The 22993-nt window shown below is 35.6% G+C and overlaps 1 protein-coding gene across 5 annotated transcripts in view; it reads left to right on the forward strand.

Annotated features, from left to right (window-relative positions):
• Window positions 1–22993, forward strand: part of pbl (epithelial cell transforming 2 pebble) — a 29471-nt gene that overhangs the window by 1210 nt on the left and 5268 nt on the right. For 3 of the 5 annotated variants that reach the window (XM_073079777.1, XM_073079778.1, XM_073079780.1), the window contains exons 2-15: window positions 7186–7393; window positions 14384–14519; window positions 14779–14991; window positions 15422–15565; window positions 16720–18237; window positions 18557–18688; window positions 18932–19178; window positions 19383–19498; window positions 19585–19712; window positions 19895–20065; window positions 20278–20393; window positions 20691–20851; window positions 21407–21547; window positions 22813–22942. In XM_073079777.1, coding sequence (XP_072935878.1) covers window positions 7186–7393; window positions 14384–14519; window positions 14779–14991; window positions 15422–15565; window positions 16720–18237; window positions 18557–18688; window positions 18932–19178; window positions 19383–19498; window positions 19585–19712; window positions 19895–20065; window positions 20278–20393; window positions 20691–20851; window positions 21407–21547; window positions 22813–22942 — 3561 coding nt within the window. Of the gene's footprint in view, window positions 1–7185; window positions 7394–9660; window positions 10066–14383; window positions 14520–14778; window positions 14992–15421; window positions 15566–16719; window positions 18238–18556; window positions 18689–18931; window positions 19179–19382; window positions 19499–19584; window positions 19713–19894; window positions 20066–20277; window positions 20394–20690; window positions 20852–21406; window positions 21548–22812; window positions 22943–22993 lie in introns of those variants that run through there. The other 2 variants (XM_073079781.1, XM_073079782.1) reach the window with 2 other exon arrangements.

Here is a 22993-nt window from a genome sequence, read left to right on the forward strand (position 1 = left end):
TTCGTTTTATGTTAATTATGGTCAGCCAAACATAAATCTAATATGTCTAAATCAACTTATAATTGAATATTTAATTGATTTTTCTCATTACAATAATATTATACCGATAATTACTTACTACCTTTAAAAACAACTGAAGTCAATAAAACTACCCCTTACTGGTTTTCCATATAAAGAATCCAAATTTTATGAAAAATAAGTTATAGTTAGGGGACAGCGTAGGTGAAAATCTATGATTGAGAACATGGACCCCCCCACAGTTGAGAGGCAGGTTAGGTTAGCCAAGTAACTATAAATGCCAAAAGTCCAAATAAAAGGAAAAATAATGTTATATAAGATATTTTGGGAATATGTTGCACGCTTAACATGAAAGCATTACTGTAATAGTGAATATACTCAATAAATGAACACTTTATCTTTGCAATAAACTAACTTGTTGATTCAGTTGCTTTCACCATATAACAGAAACACTATCTCAACAGTAAATCAGGTGCAAATTCAAATAATAATGAAAAAACATCATTTATTATTGTAAATGCTATATGGATAAAACTGATCTTGTTGTTTGGCAAAATATGTATGAATACAATCCCAAATATACAGGTTGAATTTGGAAATGCCTGTGGATGGTCGCAGAATAGAGAATGGATTTTGATAAATGTGGATGGAATGGAAAAAATTGCTTATAGATATTAGGGAGCCGATTTAGAACCTAAAACTGCATATTATATAGGAAATAGATTTGTTTTAACCATTTTTCTTAACTGGAATTGAATAAGCCAATTTTGGAAGAAACAGCACTTTATAATCATGGCTCTAGATTGTTGCTTATTATCCATTACGTCCATAACATTCTGCAAAGGAACAATAAATGTCATATTAAGGGAAAAGGTTCTTTTTTGCAAAAATACAATAATCCTTCATACATTCACATACATGTCTATACAAAAATTTGTGTATTGCATAATGTTTCTACATACCTATTTAAACTTTGATTTGAATGTATATTAATAATCAATTTATACTTTATCCTTACCTTATGTCCAAAGTTGTTAGCAACATTGATGAAATGAGTGTATTAATTAATTTTCAATTACGATTGCAATTAGTTCTTTAAATTTCACCATCACCAGTCAATTACAAAATAGTTTGAATAGACATACAATTATTTGAGATTGTTAATATCAAATTTTATATTATAGGTACTTTGAACTGGCTATATATTTCTGTCCTGTCTGACTGACACAGATTAGTACACAGCTAACACCACTGAAATTAGAATGATGAACTTTTGCAGATAGGTAAATACTGTAAATTAGCACTAAAAAGGAATTTTGGAAATAATACCCCTATAGTCTGATTCATAATTAGGTGTCCAAAATGTAAACAAAGGTGTTGACCTATCAAGAACATACCCTTCAAATGGTAGATTCCTATTTTTGACAATATTAAATTAATACGACAATAATAAAATAATAATCTAAAAAAATTAAGATCAATTCACATTTTCTAATATTTATATTACCTCAATTTCGTTCCATACAGTAACAATAATAAAAAGCAAGGTTTATGGTAGAAAATTAAAATGTGATAATGGTAACACAATCGGAACCCAGAACATTTCTTGTGCCGTCATTTTTAAGTTTCGTAGCTGATGTTATTCATTTTCGTGATTCTCATTGAACTCGAATGTATTATCGTTTACATAGCGCGTTTGTTAAATTGTGAATAATTGTAAAGTTTTCGTTTTTTGTTGAGTTTTTTAAAGTTTTTATTTATTGTTCATTTTGACAGTGACATTTGTTTGTTTACATTTTGGACACCTAATTATGAATCAGACTATAAATTGATAGTTAGACAACATATTATTGTATGATGGTAGACAAATTAGTGCATTAAAACATTTCCACTTTTATTCTTATCTATGTGTAATCTCATCATATTTACAGGGTAATTAATTGTTTCAAACAATATTTGCTGTCATTGTAATTAAAAAGTAAAATCACACCAGTCTCATGTGTTACTACCATCTAGTAGTTTTATTTTCTATGACTGCTGTTCGAAATATTGGATATTTCTTAAATTTTTAACATCTAGAAGTATTAATTTGTTATAACATTTCGCGGCGCGGTTAGAGTCAGATGAAGGTATCTGCATTTTGTCAATTTTGCAGGAGAGCAAAAATAGTGTGAAAATTCACCACTTCAAACTTTACCAGATTATTAATAGAGATAATATACAGTAGTTGAAATAAAAATATTGTATATATAGCGTTACATCCTTTTGGCATTTCATAAAAGACTACATTGTGTACCGTTTTGTGAAAAAGAAACCATTTTTGATTGTTGTACATACGTTCATCTGACTCTTACACCGCAATTTAAGATATATCTTTAGGATATACCTACAGCAAAATAACTATAGCCACCGATGAAATCTACCAGGTGTACCATAGTATCAGTGTCAATTGTATCTATGTATTTTAAGTCTGGATCAGTGATATGTTATTTGCAATACAATTCAATAAAACATCAATCCTTATCCTTACTAATATTATAAATCCGAAAGTAACTCTGTCTGTCTGGTTGTCTTTTCTTCACGCCTAAACCACGGAACCGATTTCAATGAAATTTTGTACAAAGATAGTCTAAAACCCGAGAAAAGACATAGGATAGTTTTTATCCCGGAAATCCCACGGGAACTAGGGATGGCGATCTAAGATCGATTAATCGGAGAATTGATCATTTGGATCAAAAAGTCGATTATTTCAATCGATATTAGTAAGGATTGAATCGTAAACGATGCATTTGTTCAAGTGATGATCTTTAGCAAAGTTGTTGTCCATGAGCCCACGAAGGTTTCAGAGTTGGCACGACCAATTTTCGCCGGATGGCGCCACTGTCATTCCAATGAAGGTACGAATTTTCAGTTTTGTGTATGTCATATTATTTTCTCTTAAACGCGGGCGAAGCCGCGGGCAAAAACTACTGTTAAATAACACCTCCACAACTCCAAGTCCACACTGATCTTCTGTCACTAAAGTTTCAGATTAGTATAATTTTAAATGTTATAAAAGTGAACAGGCATTGGCTATTAAGTAAGCTGTCCAAATAACATCATAAAAGTCTTATGTATGGTGCTAATCAAAACTGTTTTATGCTATAAGCAAAATTTATTAAAAATATAATAAAGAATGAGTTGCATAATAATGTATGGATGAGAATTGAGATAATCATCTTGTCTAGCTTTAATATATTTGGTCTTGTTGATCAAAATAAAGAATTATAAATTTATGATAATTTGTTTGTTTCTACTTTGAATACTCACTTGATTCGCATAAAAAGAAACATTTACTTGGTAAATTTATATTAAGTTCTGTTTCTATATTAGAAACATATTAACAATAAAAAGTCTGTATTCACTGATGAAATTAGTGTTTTTCAATCTTACAATGACCTTAAGATTTATGATAAAAAATGTACACATTACATGGTTATAAAGTTGCACCCATGTTTTGAGGGATATATATATTTTTATTTAGTTACAAAACTCTTGAAAAAGGCTGATATTACTAGAATGAACAGAACTGTTCTCTAAATTAATGAATACGAGAATACACATTTTTTATTAAAATGAGCTTTGCAAAATATGAATTTAAAATGACAGAATTCATTACATATGTGTCACAAAAACTAAATTCTTTTAAGAAATATATATGTTTAAATGAAACTACAAAAGTGATAGTCTTTTCTTAACATATTATGTTATCATTATGTGATGAATCAAACATAAAACATGTTAACATAATACTAAATTATATCGCACATTGCATGTACCTGACAGTATTGCTTGCATTTCAATTTCTTTTTATTTAAAACAAATAGCCTAAAGATTATTTAAGGCATTGGGTGGTTTTTTGATAGGCACAGCTTTTACAGAGGGCGTGAAGCCTGGTTTGCGGCACGCACGCCAACCATGCTAGCGTTGGTAGAACAGCTGCGGTTGTACCTCGGTGGAGGATGTGAGTGTGCATGCATATCTCGCATGATATTTGCCTCACATATTTATTTGTATCAACTAATTCATATAACCCATCCATGATTCTACTTCACTGGTCATTATAATTACAACTGAAGTCACACATTCATAATCAGTTTCAGCTCTGAATGGTGTTCTTATTTTTATCTAAATTAGAGTGAAATTATTGTAATATTTGGATTTTCCAAATGTTTAACTATGTAACTGACCAAGTGTGTAAATTTTATTTATTAATTTATTTGTATTTACTTATTTATTAGATAAAAGTTTTTCAAATATTAACTGAGAAGGGTTCAAATAATATTTTGCATGAATATATCAAAGTTTGTCGATTTATTCTGTAATATGTGTGAAAGTTATAGTTAAGAATTTGAAGATAGCCTTGAGGAAGCTTTAGAAAACGTGTAAAATTAATTCATCTTGTATTTACATTGTGTTAGGAGTACCCAAGATGCAATAAATCAATTAATATAAACAATATAAAATTGATCAGAAATTCTATCTCAAATTAAGTACTTGTTACTAGTGGTTATATGTGTTAAATTAGGAAAACATTACTGTTATGTCTCTTTTACTATCTGTTTTATAAATTAAACAAGTAAAGAATGCTAAATAGTGGTTATTATTGCTAACATGTTTTTTTTTTAAATAAAGACCAGCATAATTTTATCCTTTGCTCCGAAGTTGATGGATGGACAGATGAAATGTAAAGGTACTTTTATGTTTTGAGTATCTTAGCAAATACGAACACACTTTAAGTTTGTTTATTCATTGAGATAACTATGAAACATTTAATGATACACTTAGATAAGTTCTCATATTTATATTTAAATGTCTAGGTTGAGAGTCAGGGTCAAGAAAAGTCAAGAAAATACACTTTGTGTCTCAGTCAGTGGCTTGGCCAATCAAGGTGTTCAGAGCAATTCATCGCGCTTGTTTCCAATATACAATAGCATTATTTATTTTCCTAAGCTTCTAAAATAATATCCAGGCAAATAATAAAGGTAGTGTACACTACGCGTAGTGCGGCATGCCAAGAGTACCGGGTGTTCCCTCTGTCGCAATCGTGAGCTGTGTGACTCAGCGACCCTGAACCATTAATGTGATGCGAAAAGCTTCCCGAGAGGTCATCGTGTATTATATTTAAACTAAAAACGTCTAAACGTCGTTATTTCGTAATATGATGATCAGTTTGATATAAAGTTTAGCTTTTGTTACACAATCCACCTATATTTAAATTCCAACGGTTACGTTTAATGCAATAATTCAGCGATTTTATGTTTCGTTATGAAAATCCTACTTTATCTTCGGATACCCATATTTGTTGTGCTTAAAGTTAATTTAAGAAAGAGCTTAAATATTTCTCCAAGATTTACGACGGGACGATTAGAGCTACACACATAATCAAATGAGTAAGCTTGTGGTGTATCTACCTACTGAAAAATCTAACATACTTACCACGCGAACAGAATTGAAGTAAAATGAGTACTTAAAATATTATGATACGTAGGTATGAGGTGCGCTAAGTTAAGAGAAAACAATTAGATTAATGGACATGCGAAAGTCCTATTTGCATTAGACTTGTTATCACAGTGAAAGTGAATATAACCAGTTAAAATGGTTTAATTAATGATACCTTAACACCAGTTAATGTAAGTATTGCTACCTATTATGAACCTGTGGATTTTTCATAGTTTTTATCATTTAATTCCCTATTGGATTCCTTATTATGTGGAACATTATAAGGCATTCTGTAGCGTAGATAGATATATATTGTATTTGTTCAAATCGTTTAAAAATCAATACTAGTAGGTACCTAATATCGCAACTTATAACAATTTTTTATAGCATCAAAGAAGACGCTGAATGGCAACATCTGGTTAACTTCAGCACGATTTGTCGTAATCAGATAAATCTCGTTTTTACGACTTACGACTTCCTTACCCGAAACAGTACATATCCTTCTTTGGAATTTAAACAGAAACAACTATATTTAGGTTAGCGATTTGTGCCGAATGATCCTGCCCTGCGTAATGGGTATGACGCTCGAATGTGCGTCACGTGTAGAATCTTAATTACTCTTGATTATGTGTAAAACGTAAGTGCAAACACTTGCGAATGTGTACTGGAGGTTCTGTTACTTTGAGACGCAATGTTCGTCGTCGGCAACCTATTACTGTCGCATTGCTAGTCACGGGTTTTCTCTATGAATGAAGGGCGTGTAACATAGTTCACTGCGCTAGCAAGTGCCGTTACCCCTCTTCAGAACTTTTTTATGATATCTCACGCGTACAAGTTTTCTCACGATGTTTTCCTTCACGGTTTCAGCAAATGATAATTAATTTCTAATACGCAAATAACTGGAAAATCTGCGGGGCATGTCTAGAATTCGAATCTCGGACCCCCTTGAGAAGCGGAGTTTCTAACCACTAGGCTATCGATGTATTCGTGCATTGTGATAAATATTTCGTATGCGGAATTTTATTTTTTTTTCTCTTTTACGTTACATAATTAGACCTTCGTCTCTATCCCTTCGTATGTAGACAAAAAATGTTAATTATTATTATTTGATAGTATTATTTCAGGTCACCTTAATGATCTAGACCGAGTATATATTATTATAGTCATATTTTAGCTTGGTAAATCTGATTGTTGTTTTAGTAATCTGCTCTTCAGCTATTAAAACAAGATATAGTTTCGTGCCTAAAGGAGACTTTAAGGATAATTGTTGATCTCTGCCCGAGTTTTTCGATCTGGATATTCCTTTCGAAGTAAAACAATAAATCTCCATATAAACATCTACTATTGTGCATACATACAATAACATATAAACATCTACTACAGATGTGATTTGGAGGATATTGAACGAAAAAATACATGCTCTTTATCTGTATATGATATTATACTGTAGTAATGACATCAACGGGATGACATAAACTTCTGCACACAAAAAAAAAATATTACGACACACCCTACAAAAAAAAACAGAAAATAAATCTTGAGATTTTCCTCATCTTCGTCATACATTTTATAGAACTTCACGATAAGTCTATTTTAAATCTGATTAATGTGTTATTTGCTCAACTAGGACCTTGTAACATTTATTTTATATGATTGCGATAATGAATATTGAATGTTGATTGGCAGGCTCACCGAGTACCGTAGTGTATGTGAATGAGACGTGCCTGGAGTGCGAGCGGGTGCGCGCGGCGTGCGAGCGGCTGGGCGCGGTGGCGGCGGCGCGCGCGCCCGACGCGCTGCCGCCGCCGCCGCAGCCGCCCGCGCCGCCCTCCTACCTCATCACGACGCCCTTCGAGGGCGAGTTGTTCGACGCCGCACACAAAGCTAAATACAGGTGTGTAACACATGACAAAGGAATTACTTTACAACAAAAGCTCATTTAATCAATCGGAAAGTTGAAGGTTTCAGCATAGAAACGACATTTCTACTCGCACAATTTGAAATGTGAGTCACATTATGTGACTGCTAATTACAATTCTATTTACAACTGAGTACATGCTACTGTATAATCAACAATGGTTAAGTTTATGATAAGCGTATAATTTATAGCGCTTAGATGAATGGAGCTAAGCTCAACGTCTAAAGTTCTTTCCAATTATAGATATGTATTTAATTATATGCTATATAATACGAATAATATCTGCAATTCAAATAGTGCAACTACGTTAACAGCGTTAGTCATTATATAACAATATCGATTAGTGTTAAAAATAATTTATTTTCACATTTATGGATGATACATATGTCACCTACAAAGTTAAGCATATTGTTCAACACATAATTTTATACTAATCTAAGAGTAATTTTCGAAAAACTAATTTGTTTTATAGATTTTCTCTGTGTTACAAGATGAAAATACTGACCATTTTATTACTATGATGTATGTTTTCTTAATCTGTTTACGGGATGACTCGTCGGCTCACCTCGACGTGCCGTCAATTATTTGAAGAAATCGCACTGCGTGTTACTGTGGAATGCTAACAGAGCAATGCGGAGGCTGCCGACGCCTGGTTTACGCCCGATTTATGAACTTAAATAAGAATATTGTTGTAACCCTCCATATGAACTTCGCTTGCACCTCCGCGTAATCAACGTGCATTTGGTGCTTTTAATTCTTAAAATTGTTTACAATCATACTTTATTATTTAAATATAACTGTATGAAAATTCATAATACTTCAATCTGTTCCGATTAGTGACCTTAAGTCATGGAACAGAATGTTTAATAAATGCACGATCAATCTATCACTTCGAAATACGGTTAGCATTTGCTGCAACAGTTGCATAAAATAATTAATCGGAAACCAGGGGAACGTTTGATGTGGTATGATTGATACGGATGATACGGCAAGATCCTGACTCAGCACGCATCGGAATTGCTGCCATTTGATTGTTTATTGTTTTAATCATACGAGTATATCCGCTGCTGCCGCTCCGCTGATGTATCTTTTGTTTGCTTTGCGAAAATTAATTTCGGGCAGCTACTTAATGCTATTATTCCCAGGATGGCCAATGATTCACTTTTCAGTTAGGCTAAACATACTGCACATTTTTTCCGTGGTTACTGCCCTCATAATCGCATTGTTCGATTTCACTTGGTTACTAGTGTATCAATCATATATGAATACAGGTTGAATTTTGGATGACAATGAAAATTATGATTTTGATCATTTAAAAGGCAATATTTGTAATGCTTAAATGAGCATGTGATATTGGGATGAGTTGATTAAGAAAAAACAAACATTTTATTAAAAACTGAACTATTACGCGCATTGCGTTATGTTAAATTTTGTATCTTTATTTACACCTAAAATATACCTCTTTAACTGCGTCATGGCGTTAGGCTATCATGAATGCAATATGAATTTATTACCGCGCTATGTATTTAGACTAAACGAACATTAGCTAGAATCAGGAAGTCCATGACCTTCCATTTATGATATCTTCTAAACATTCTAATTGAAAAACTCTACGTAACGTTACGCAACGGCGCGTTCCTAATAAATATTGATAATGACTTCACACGAACGGTTCATAGCAGACGTTATTGATCGGTTTCATTAGCTGTTACATTCAGCTTCTAATGGTTCACCGTGCATTATCTGGTTCCATTGAATACTGAGGAAAAAGTTAAAATAAACGATATCTACTTCCATTATGATTAATTTTATATGACTGCAAAATCTGTTCTTTAACTAATCTTACAACTATAACTATATAAATTCTCGCTAAAATTCTATTGAAAGTGTACCTAATACCAATGGAACAATCTTCGTACTAAATATAACAAAATTCGCATAGTTTATAAATTAAATTACTTCTGAGTACCCAACTAGTTGAGCGTGCGTGCTAATATAATTAAACGAAATCCCCACTGCACCCTGGACATGTCGTGTGGGGTTGTCCCAACGCGTGAACTTCCACTAATAAAAAGCTATGAGCCGGTAAATGAGTGTATTTCATGGAACGATGTAAATAAAGGTGCGAGTGAGTGTGGGAGGGCGCGGGGCGTCGCGACGTTCGGCGTAGCGCGAGGGTCGCCCTTGCGGCCGCACGACGCTCCTTGCTATTTTCGGCCTTACATTCCTCGCGGCTGTTTTTCAATCTAACGTGAAACGCATAACGCGCATGCCGCCTGCGCCTTTGTTTAATACCGTCTCAGTGATAAACGTTTGAACGATTTTATATCTCGAACTCTACCGACTTAATTCTTGCTGAATTATTGACAAAACGAAATAGTACGAAGTGGTAATATGTTCCCAGTGTACCGTGCGAGTGTATGGTGAAAGTGGCGATATCCACTACAATGTTACAAATTGCCAATGTGTATAATCAGTTCAAATCGAGTGGAAGAAATTTACGCCGGACTAGTGCTTGAAACCAGTGCAGTGACAACGATGGGGCCCACGCGGTTACCGCCGACTCCCGAGGATGAGGAGGCTCCTCAAGACCTGGCTAGCTCAGCTGACCAGAAAACTCCTGAGTCGGCACCCTCAGAATGTAACTTGTAAGGAACTGTAATTAAGGCAATTAGTCTAAACTCTCGCCTAAATCTTTCGTACCATGAGAGAATGCATGGTACTCGTGGTAGAGTAGGTGACTTTGCTCTGTATTCAGAGCTCTACGTATAGACATTACTGAAAAAGTATAAGCCTTAATAATTTTAATTGTATGTTCCTTCAGTTTTCAGGATTGATGAATAGTTGGAACAGCAATGCTATAATAGAAGATTATTGTATCCAAATCAGTACTTTACATTCAAATTGTAGTCCTAAATCTGTTCCGGAAGTAGTTTGTAAACGGTTTTAAGTATGTAATAAATCATAATAATATGAGTATAATATATGATATCCTGCGGATGATACATTCCAATATAGTTCTCAGAGTCTGTGATGCTGGATAGAATATTAGAGATCACTCAGATAGAACTATTAGTTATACTATTTAATCGTTACAGATGTTTGCCCTATAGCAATTTAACATCACGTGAAGTTCATTCCGTTAGTATGACAACATAAACAAATCTAATCTTACCACATGATAAGAGAGCTACTACTAAAGTTCTACTTGAATGATACATTAAATGTATTTTATAAAATGGAAAGATATTCGTGGAATAGCATAGCATTACTAACAACCTATTATTAAATTAAAAACTTTTACTCGAAACAAGTAGGTATGCAGGTAGGTAGGTACTTAGTCATTTCATTGAATAGAATTGTATGCATGAATGTAGTGGGTGTGATGTTTTCGTTTCATTGAGTAATAGATATTGGCTTCGATCTTACTGTATAATGGATTCTTGCAGTTGTTGTCATTTAGGCAATTAATTGTAGGTAAATACTTTTCAAGTATGAGACTACAATAATCGAAACTACGAAACAAAAAATGAAGGATAAGTAAAATGTATTAGTGACAATTTCTATTAACAGTGATGAACTTTGAATGTTTGTTATCTATATATTTCATGAAATCGGAATGTAATCCGTCAGAACTATTTCGGCTAGAGCGCACCGGTAAAACGTATGTTGGTATCCTGTGATGTCACGCGCAAGCGACATGCGACCGCGCTGCCTGGCTCCACGCGCGTCACACGACGCCTTGCTGTCGCCTACCGCAACCAACTACTATCAAATCTATCCAACAATAGAACTGCCCTACATTTTCTTAAAAATTAATCCTTAATATCATCACTAGCCTCCTCAATGTCAAAACATATCAGATGGTTCTCTAGTTAGCTAACTATATTATTCATAGTGCATATTAGAAATTAATTATCACTTGCTAAACGGTGAAGGAAAACATCGTGAGGAAACCTGCATACCTGAGAGATTCATAAAAAAAATCTCAAATGTATGTGAAGTCTACGAATACGCACTTGGCCAGAGCGGTGGACTATGGCCTAATCCTTCTCATTATGAGATGAGAACCGTGCCCAGCAGTGAGACAGTAATGATGATGATGATTATTCATAAAGTTAGCTAACCAGGGAGCTATGTCTATTATTATAGTATATTCAGATTATGGTATCTATTTAATCGTAAGAATCAATAGTCACTTCACATGTAACCTAGCATGACATTTGCTATTGATCAATGTTAATACTTTGTTGATAATCTAGGTAATTGATTTGACACTTGACTTATTGGTAATCATAAGCAAAGATTAGAACTTAACCCCTATTATAATATAAACATGAGCTGTTTTAATTGCGATATTTTTACTTTGAAGTTGACCGCCATGTTTTTAGAATCCATTGTAATTATTCTATAAAATCGTTCTTATAATCAAAAGTATATTTGACATGATTCTTGGAATGCATGGCTCGAAGTATTTTAGACTGAAGTGGCATGACGTCTATTCTCGTTACTTTATATTCGGACTTCCGTCATTCTTTCCTTTTTTACCAGCGGAAGTCAATGATTGCTGGTATACGTGACTGAACCGAATAAACAATTGATTCATTACTTGTTAACGATTAAAAACTTGATGCATTTCCAATAAATTATGAGTTAATAAATAATCATATTATATCTATAATTGCTATAAATAAGTTTATCGAGTTTCATAACATACAATATTGACCATATAATAAGAGAGAATCTGAAAACAAATAAATATTTGGTCAACTGCAAGTCGAACTCACACTAAGGGTTCTGTGCCACCATTTTTTAGTATTTGTTATCGCAGTAGCTATAAAGGGAGTGCGGAATTTTAAAACATGTACCTATTACGATTTAACGGATGAACGGAAAAAAATGTAGATATGTCATCTATCTCTTACGGTTCAAGAGATAGTGTGAAATAGGGTTGTTGCGAATATCAGCATCAGCATCAGCATCCGCTGATTATCAGCTTTCTTTTAAATATCAGCATCAGCATCCTCATCCGCAACAAAAGATGCTGATATTTAATGCTGATATTGAAATTGTAACGTGTTTGTTGAAGGCGGGACCGAGCTTAAATCACGTGGAGTTTTAGCCAATCACAGAAGTTTATAAACACAAGTTGTCATCAAACAATCATTCGATTGTATTGACAACGTAATTTGGTCAGACATCAATAACTTTCGATCATAGTTCAATCAATCAATAACAGAATTATGTATTCAATTCATAATGCCACATCCAGTGAAAAGTGCAATATGACCAAATATTTCGTTATTGAACAAAGATACGACACAGTGTAGTTTTTGTAAAAAAAAAACAAATAAATGCCGACTTCTGTGTCACTACAAAGTGGAGGGTAGCTGAAGTGGATGTTGGTTTGGTTCTGAAGTCGGTGCCAAATATATTTCGTTGGATAACGGCGTAAACAGCGTGTTCAATATGAGCGCCGGCTTCGGAGATATGTGCTGAGCCAAAATTTGTTTCAGTTGAATTTTGCTTTGTAGTGACATGGAAGTCGATTGTAGTTTTTAATTATTTTTTTTTCACCTTTTTTAGTGATGACATACTAAAAATCTTACAAATGCACTAGTCGCCCTTACGATTTTTGGAAATTTCCCTTGATTTCTCTGCTCTGCCATCATCAGACCCATATTTTCTTGTGGACTACTTTGGAAATATCTTTTTTTTCCAACAAAATAAAAATCATCCAGTTCTGTTCATAAACGACGAAGTTATCTGCGAACGAACATAAAAAAAACATATATACGGTAGATTTGAGAAAACGCCTCATTTTGTGAAGTTGGTTAAAAAAGACTATTCTCGTAAGGGACGTACAAATACCTCAGTATAAAATATATTTATATTTAGTATTTTTAAATATCAGCATCAGCTGATATTAATCTGAAAAAAATCAGCATCAGCATCCGCTGATCTAGTAAAAACCTGCATCAGCAACAACCCTGGTGTGAAAGACGGACAGACAGCGGATGCTCAGTAATCGTGCTCCGTTTTTACCCTTTGGGTACGGAACCCTAATAAACCGAGTCCATTTCGTCAAGTTTAATATTAATGTCCATTATATTATGAGGTAAATAGAAACACTATCAGCATTGACTTCGATAACTGGTTTATACAGTCGATAAGCATGAAGAGGCCTCTTGAAATATTGACAGCTTAGTGTCTTACTAATGCATTTTTTGTAACAACTTGCACTATCTATATATGAGACTTATTTCATTGGTATGTTGATAAAAATAGCTGGATACCAAACCATTGATAGTAATATTTGGTACTTATTTTCCCCTAAAATATTTCGTGTAGTTACCACAATTAAGATCGTATAAAGGCAACTATTTTTCCAATCTGTAATGTAAAAAAGTAATTGTAGGCAGACATTAAATGATAAGGAATTGTCTCTCTTATCATTCGGCATTTGTGTTCTTATAATCTGATAAGAAAGAATTAAATATGTAAATAAAAAATAAGGCTTTCCAAAGACTTTCCAGTATCATCCAATGAAACAACATTCTGCCCTGTTCTTTTTCTGTTTGCTTTCTAGCTCGATATAATCTTCTATTATCCATTAAGTACATTATAGTCCATACTCTCTTTTGTTCTTCAGTTTCGAAGGTAGTAAAGCATCTCCGGCAACACCCCTACTTTCAGTTCAGTTTTTTGGTATGGCTGGCCCGAGTCATGTAGGAAAGGAAAGTTTTTATGTACTTAATTCTTTTATCATTTTCACTCCATAGCATTTAAACTCAAAATATACTGTTGGGAAAATCACTCGAGAAATAATAAGTTATCATTAGGTCGATATATTTTCATGGAAAGCAATATACTTGCGTAATTATGATGTGTTAATGCTCCAACAAATTTGGACATTTGGGATTAATTTTTGTTCTTTCAATAAATATATTATTTTTTTATTTTTAGGGTACTCGGGCCGACAGCGGTGCTACAACTGGCGGAGCGCGACGAGCCTCCCCCGGCGAACGCGCGGCCGCTTTACTCCCTCGCGATGCGAGGGGCTGTTATATGTTTCTCGGGGTTCCGGAAAAAAGATGAACTTGTAAGTCATTTTCTTCACAATAATTATAATTTTGGCTAATTATAATAATATACTTATCAGCTGCGTTTACTTTGCAGAAACATCTATTTTACAGATTAACTTCACGTGAGGTAATTCAACGCGCATAGAAGATATAAAAATAAAATTAATCAGTTAGAGTACCTCGTTTACTTCACTATAAACGTCCTGATGTTATCAACAGCAACCTATTTGTATCAAAAGAATCTTCGCCCTGACCGTTTACCCATTTTGTCCGCAGACGTACCTGATAACGTTAATACACTACATGGGCGGTTCGATCCGCAAGGACATGTCGAGCAAGGTGACGCACCTGATCGCGGCGGCGGCTACGGGCGACAAGTACCGGTACGCGTCCGGGTTCCGCGTGCCCGTACTCGCGCGCTCCTGGGTCGACGCGTGCTGGGAGCGCCGCGACGACCCCTCATGCCTAGCCACCGATGATACTATCATTGTAAGTTATGTTTTGCACGGCGTTAATCATTGAAGGCGGAAACTTTAACCGCCAATCGAAAATTCATACAAGGGTGTTTGTTGAAGTACAAATTCAATATCTACATATTTCGGTTTTCCCCTAACAGCAATGTTGTGTTTGCATTAAAGCCAAAAACTATTTTTAACCAACTTAGTTTTGAATGTCATCAAAAATCTAATAAACCTATCAAATCTATCCAAAAGAAACGCTATTTAAAGTCTCGTTGAATAGTCAAATGTTCAATTCACAATTAAATGTTCTGTTCAAGTATATCATATATGTAAATTTTCTTAGTTACTTTACAGACATTTTGTTCAGCTATTCATCAGTAGTAATATTGACTGATCTTTCATGTAGCGTTATTGCTATTATATTATTTCAAACAAAATGTTGTTAACTGCAATTCCAGAAGGAGCACAAACTGAAAGTGTTTGCGGGCGCGCGGGTATGTTTCGTGGGCTTCCCCGAGGAGGAGACGCTGCACATGGCGGAGGTGCTCGCCAGCAACGGCGGCGTCTCCTGCCCGCTCGACGACCCCGACTGCACGCATGTCGTATGTATAGCTTATATTACTATCTTAAATTTATAATATATGGTAATCAATTTTTATCCGTTTCTATTTCAAAATCGTAACAGATGCATAGGAAATAAAATTAATTTAAATAATATTAATGGTCAGGTGAATAAATAACGCCGTTACATGTTTACGTCATACCGAATTATCACAGAGCATTTACCTCTTAAATAGTACATTTATCAATTTATTTATACACCGTATGGCACATTAGCAACTAATATTAGCGTTGTGAAATCAGCATGCACGTAGTATCCTTGGTATCTTAAATCACTCTTAGTTTGGTTACATTGTAGACATTAGAAGTTATAGGTAGAGTATGTCATTTCCTTAGTTATTTTGAAACATGTATGTAATTCCTTCTTTCAATAACTGCATATTGGTAGTGATACATACTTCAATGTCATTTACTGTTTGATCAACAATTATCGAACACGCTCTATTGTTACGTCTGACAAATATATTTCCGAAGGCAGCATTCACTATAGCCATAACATGTAGTAAGATTCTAAATAAAATTCTATTGATGTCAGTTTTTCATATCAAACATTTTGGCACTTTAAAATATACTGTCCTGTCTTTACTTTACTTTATGTTTAGTCGAAATAAAATGCACTGGTTGCTGAATTAGCTAAATCCTATTCCGCACGACGTAAAGTCGACCCATTGTCTATTTCAACATATCTATTGCACTACTTGTTGTAACACCACAACTTCCTTTATGTATTCCAAACAATTCACTGTTATCTATCACGCAAATGTGTAGCTAGCTTTTGTGTATCTCTTTGAACATTGTATCTAGCCGTAACACTAGTTCACATTTATCATATCACTACTTGATATCATATTAAAAAAATATATGTAATTTGCTTCAAATCATATCATGTCATTGGTTTGGTCACTGTCCGTTGTTTATACTTCTTAAACGGCTCCTTCTTTAAAAATGTTGTGTCTATGTCCAATTTAATAAACAATCAAAAAAGAGTCAGCTATCAACATAAATATTTTTGTCAGATAGCCGCTTTTTCTGTGTCTAACTATTTCTGTCACAACAGTAATAATTATCGTTCTGCATGTTTGTATCGGAATGGCTTCATTACATCATTGCGTGGTGTGTTTCACACATGTTTCAGGTAATGGCCAATGGGGAGACTTTCGGTCGTTCGCTTATCCTCTCTCCTCATCCCAACACTCCCAACACGTCCGCGAAACCCTCCCGAGCCACGCCCAACCGCTCCCAAACGACTCCAAAGAGTTCTCTCTATCGTAGACTGTCGGCTCGGCTGTCGGGCCGGCGCGCCAGCCCCGCCAAACAGAGCGCGGAGACTAGCCAGGACGCTTACGATGACAGAGAGCAACGCTTGCAGTATGCAAGAAACAGTATTAGAAATATTCGACTGTCTTGTAAAGACAAGGAACAGCCCGACGATATCAGTATTAGTTTTGTAGGAAGATCGTTTATAGACGATTTGTGTTGTGATATTGAAAATGACACGTGTAACAGTGCTGTCGAACAAGTAGAAACGAGAAAGTATAGAATGTGCGATAAAGAAAACAAACATACAGGGCAAGGCAAGCACAGGTCAATTAGAGCGAATGACAAGGACAAGAGAGAAGTTTTTAGAAATAAATCTATTAACGTATTTAATATAGTTGATTGCCTAACAGAAGCAGGATCGCTTCATTCGTCTTTTACTAAAAGTCTATGTGATCTTGATACTAGAGATGAGCCAGGTTTCTTACTACCCACCTCTACCGTTGGAAAAGAATTGCAACAGTCCACAACGACGATATCGTCTGGAAAGAAAAGGAGTCGAAATTCAACCGAATCGAATTTTCAAGTAAGCTCCATAGACGCACTTAATTTTTCCCCAGATAAGTCCGAAGATACTAATTGGAAATCTATAAAAAGATTAAAAATTAAGGACTCTTTTAAGTTCAAAAACCGACCCACAATATTTAAGAGAACTAAGAAAGAATCAGTTTCAAAAACCACGGGAGATATTACTGTCGAGCCAGTTAGTCCAGACAGCGTCAAACCGACCGACCCCGCCGGAGAGTTCATTGCGTCCACCTCATCTCCTATTAGAGAGGACGACAACACCTCCATCAACTCAATGAATATGAGCAAACAATCAGGATTTTTCGATATCTCGTTTGCGTCCATACGTAGCTCCAGAACGGCAAAGTCAGCTTCGAAATTACGTAGGAGCGTGAAATCATTCACCGCCTCATTCAGGAGCGAAAGAAAGAAGAAGTACGAGAAACGGGCCGAACGAAACACCGTAGCAGTCGACCCGTGTCACCTGCCCTCAGACTTAAGCAACGTCTCAACTCCTAAAAGACTGCTCGATCAAATGAATCTCGACATATCGCCGGTGCAAGTAGACACGGTGGACAGCACCGAAATGAATACGCCGGTGAGATCGGAGCGAGACCTGGACGAGCTGGACGACTCGACGCTGTTCAAAACGCCGCAGAGCGTGTGGCTGCGCGCCCACCGGCACTCGCTGTGCGTCCCCCCCGCGCGCCCCGCGCCCCCCTCCCCCGCCGCGCCGCCCGCCGCCGCGCGCGACCGCCCGCCGCCCGCCTCGCCGCCCCCCACCCGCGACGTCCGCGCCATATCGCAATGCCATGGACTATCGCTGCCGGTACTAACCCCATTTAATTCAATACTGCTAAACGTTAGACTGAGCTCGTATCGCCGTAGTGAACCTTAACGGTCCATCTACACTCAAATTCTACATTCATTGCGTACATTCGAGACGTCACCCGATCTCGAACTCTTCGCTGATTTGCATGGCTATAACAAACAGAATAATTAGGCGCTTCATAGAATCCGCACAGATGAGGGTTATATTGTATGCATTATATTACGATGAGACAGATAATTATGCCATATGTTAAAAGTAGGATTATTTAGTGTTTTTGGTATATTTCTGCGTGTTCATATTATCATTCTATTGCCAGGTTGTTGACGAGCACAATACGGGCGTGGCGCCAGACTGCTCGCCGCGCGTGCACGTGGTGAAGGCGGAGTGGTTCTGGGCGTCCGTGCAAAACGAGGAAGCACAGGATGAACAGGACTATCTGTTTAAAGATGTAAGAGTGGATCAGTTCGAAACGTATTACTCTTATGTAATATTATATAACTAATTATTTTATGTATATTTAAATTTTATAATACTGGTATTCTTATACTAATTGAATTTACGTCTTATTTTTTTATATCAAGTTTAATTTACCTCTATACAAAACACATGTTTTTCGAAAATACATACATCTCAATTAATTTTCAAAATAACTTTACCTATTGTAAAATAAAATGGTACCGTTTTGTGGCAGTACCTGGACGAGGTATCGCGGCGGTCGTCGGTGGGCGCGGGGTGTTGCGCGGCGACGGGCGCGGACGAGGCGGGCGCGGCGGCGGGCACGCCCACGCAGCTGCAGCGCCTGCGCAAGCGCAAGCTGCGCGGCGGCGACGCGGCGCTGCACAAGCGGCGCTCCTCCGTCGGCGATGCCGTGCTGCTCAGCCTCTCCAACAACCTACTCGACTGCACGCCCTCGCCGGACGGCAAGCAGCTGCTAGAAGGTAACCTCCCGTTTTTATTAACTTTTAAAAATGTACCGCTTGACTATACGGCATGACGATTTCATCGGTAGACAGCTAGATGTACACTTGATAAATATTCATCAAAAACGTATGTGTCTATTGTAGCCATTAACATAAAGACGCTACCACCAGAGTTAATGTGAAAATGTGCTTATTATCGTCATATTGTTTGTTCATTTGTAGAATCCGAAGTACCCGATAACGTAGTGCGAAAGCTATTGTCGCCTCGCCAACAAGTATTTATGGAGCTATTACAAACTGAATCAAATTACGTCGGGATATTACATACAATAGTTACGGTGAGTATATACACATATTTATACCTTATATTTCTTCTACTTAAAAAATAGGCCAAAATTTTTTACGCATATGTTCATAATTTCAGATGTTCAAACTGCCACTAGAGGAAAAGGCCGAGCATGACCCAGACAATAGCAAGAACGTAGCATTGCTCAACAATACGGAACTTAAAATAATATTTGGAAACTTACCGCCTATATATGAATTACACCAGTAAGTACTCAGTGTGACTTTTTTATGCAATAAATTATCTTGTTTCATATATTACATAAATTTAAACTCAGACGATTGTGCATCAAAACAATAAAGAAAATTAGCAGAGATTCGAATCTGTATTTAATATTATAAAATATGCCTTTTGTGTTCGCAATGTATATTTGGTGTATTTCCCACAGACGGATGCTGGAAGAGTTGCGCTATGCACAGGCGCACTGGAGCGAGGAGGTGAGCATCGGGCGGCTGGTGCTCAAGTACACGCCCGACATGGTGAAGGCCTACCCGCCCTTCGTCAACTTCTTCGAGAACACCAAGGAGATGCTGCAACAGTGCGACCGTGAGAACCCCAGGTCAGCGGCCTCGCTTACTTTATATAACAATTGAATTCTAGATATATTTACTTTAAGTCATTGAATATAAGTTTTTTAAATAATATCTGGATTTTACGTAGATTGTTTTTGTTGTTTGTATCTGGAAATGCATCTACATTTAAGGGTTACTTTGGCTATTATAAAATTCAAAACATTTGATGTATAAAGTATTTTGCTTCTATTTGTTTCAGATTTCATGCATTCCTGAAAATCGGCCAAACGAAACCAGAATGTGGCCGACAAAGTTTACAGGAGCTTATGATAAGGCCAGTGCAGCGGCTACCTAGTATAAGTTTACTATTGGAAGGTGAGTTGATCATTTCTCACTTATATGACTGACAACTAGTAGTATAACTATAAATACTTTGTTCAGCTCTGCTGTGTTCCGATTTGATGAGCGTGGTTACAGAGACATACTTATTTAAGTTGTTCCAATTCCTCATGGGTCCCAACGCCCGTGGCCGACCTAGTAGGTCCTTGTCCAATCTGGAGTTGATTACAGATATCCATGGAGGGCAGTAGCTATTTACTATCCGGCGGACTGCTTGCTCGTTTGCGACTTCAAAAAAGCGTCACATCATAATTCACGATGTATATTGTACAGATATACTGAAGCACACGAACAAGAGCAACCCGGACCACTGCGCGCTGGTGTCGGCGCTGGCCGGCCTGCGCGAGGTCATGTCGCACATCAACGAGGACAAGCGCAAGACGGAGGGCCAACTGCAGATGTTCGACATATACAACGACATTGACCAGTGCCCGGTGAGAGATAAGATACGATTCTTCTAAATATATAGCATTTTAGTCAAAAAACTGGGGCAATAAACTCTATTCCCCCATTTATTTGATGGACAAAACACCTTGCGAATCCTAAGTTACACATTGAATATTAATATAATTATATAAAGATATTTTTAGTCAATAAAAACATTTGGAGTTTGATAAATAATAAATAAAAAATAAGCCTTTATTACTGCACAAAGTGATATAAACTACAAACTAAGTATTTTGAGGTTTTACACTTTCAAATTTACACATATCATGTTTTTAATATTTATATTATATATTTTAATGGTTAGTTTGATATATAAGCATATCAAACTCCTATGATTAGAAAAAAGAGAACCTTAAAACTTGGCATATTTTGAAAATATTTTAATAACTTTAACAAATTCAATGGTCTTTATATAATAACCTTATTTTAAATATTTGTGTATATGGAAAAGAATACTTAATTAAACATTGAATTTGTATTCACTTGTAATTAAAACGTTATCATCATTATTGTAAAATAAATCATTTAATTTATATTTGTAGGCGCATCTTGTTTCCTCACATCGATCTTTCGTCTCTCGCTGTGAAGTCGTTGAACTATCCAAGGAGCTATCAGGCAGGGGAGACCATCTTGTACTATTCCTCTTCACAGACACTATGGAGGTGTGCAAGAAAAGATCTAAGGTAAGTGTTGTAATAGGTTTTGACAATTCTTCTCCATAGATTAACTTCCTTCCAAAGAAGGTACATTATAGAAAATTCGGATTATACAGGGTGAATTTTTAAAACGGGCCTTCAGGGCCAAATCCGAAACTATAAGGATAAACGAAAAATGCTGAAAGGAGTTACGAGGCCGATTTTGATAAAAACTAAAAGTGCATCATTACTTTTTTAAAATAACTTTTTCCCTAGCCGGGAATCGAACGAGTTCATTTTGAAAAAAAATGAACCCTCTATATTATTCCACTATCTGATAGTGTTGCTTATAAGGATCAAAATCTGGAAAGTAATGATAAATGACAAACTAAAGGAAAAGCCTCAATTTTAAGAAAATACATATTTTTCCATATTAATTTGGCAGTTAAGTTCCCGCCATTCATCAATTTAAACATTTCGTGTATTGACATTTTTTTGGCTCAATGTTTCTAATCATTCGAAATGGACGTTTTGTTTCCCAATAATTTATATTTTTATGTCTGACTTAGCTATGGGCGGATTTTCGTTTAATACAGATGTAAAGTTGACAATTTGCGAGAATTACTTTTTAGAGTCAAATCCGAGTGATTACTAAAAAAAGACATATAGAAAATCATATTTAACGTTGAAACGAAGTTGTTAACAACAAACAATAAGAATTTACAATTTAATCAATTATCTATTTTCATTAAAAAATAAATCCTAAAAACGGCGGTAACTTATTTGCCAAACTATTACTTTCTCATACTAAGCCATATGTCATAGTTATAACATCGAATACTTACTTGATTAACCAACAAATTCTTCAATGGTATGACTTATGTATGTTTCTAAAGAATTATACATAAATCATTTGTTATGTATAATCCTTAAGGATTAGTATGTCAATGTATGGAAAAATTCGTATTTTCTTCAAAATTTTCCTTTTCCTTTAATTTGTCACATAACATTACTTCCCAGAATTTGATCCTTATAAGCGACACTATCAAATAGTGGAATAATATAGAGGTGTATTTTTTTTCAAAATGAACTCGTTCGATTCCCGGCTAAGGAAAAAATATTAAAAAAAATTAATGATGCAGTTTTAGTTTTTATCAAAATCGGCCTCGTAACTCCTTTCAGTATTTTTCGCTAATCCTTACAGTTTCGGACTTGGCCCTGAAAGCCCGTTTTAAAAATTCACCCTGTATATGTTTTTCCTAGGTACATTATAAAAAATTCGGAGTATATATGTTTTTCAATATTCTTTACAGGCTTTCAATAGTAAAAGTCCCACGAATGGCACAGGCACGATGCGAATAGGGTCCAGTAAACCTTACAGGCACATATCGCTCATGCCGCTGAGCACTGTGAAGTGCGTCGTCGATATTAGAGAAACTGAAGGTATTTTTATTATGTTTATTTTATTGTTTTAGTTCCAAGTAACATAAGTAG

This window comes from Epargyreus clarus, unplaced genomic scaffold (assembly GCF_041222505.1).
Source record: "Epargyreus clarus isolate Ecla_fem2 unplaced genomic scaffold, WU_Ecla_fem_2.2 ptg000014l, whole genome shotgun sequence".
NCBI lineage: Eukaryota > Metazoa > Arthropoda > Insecta > Lepidoptera > Hesperiidae > Epargyreus > Epargyreus clarus.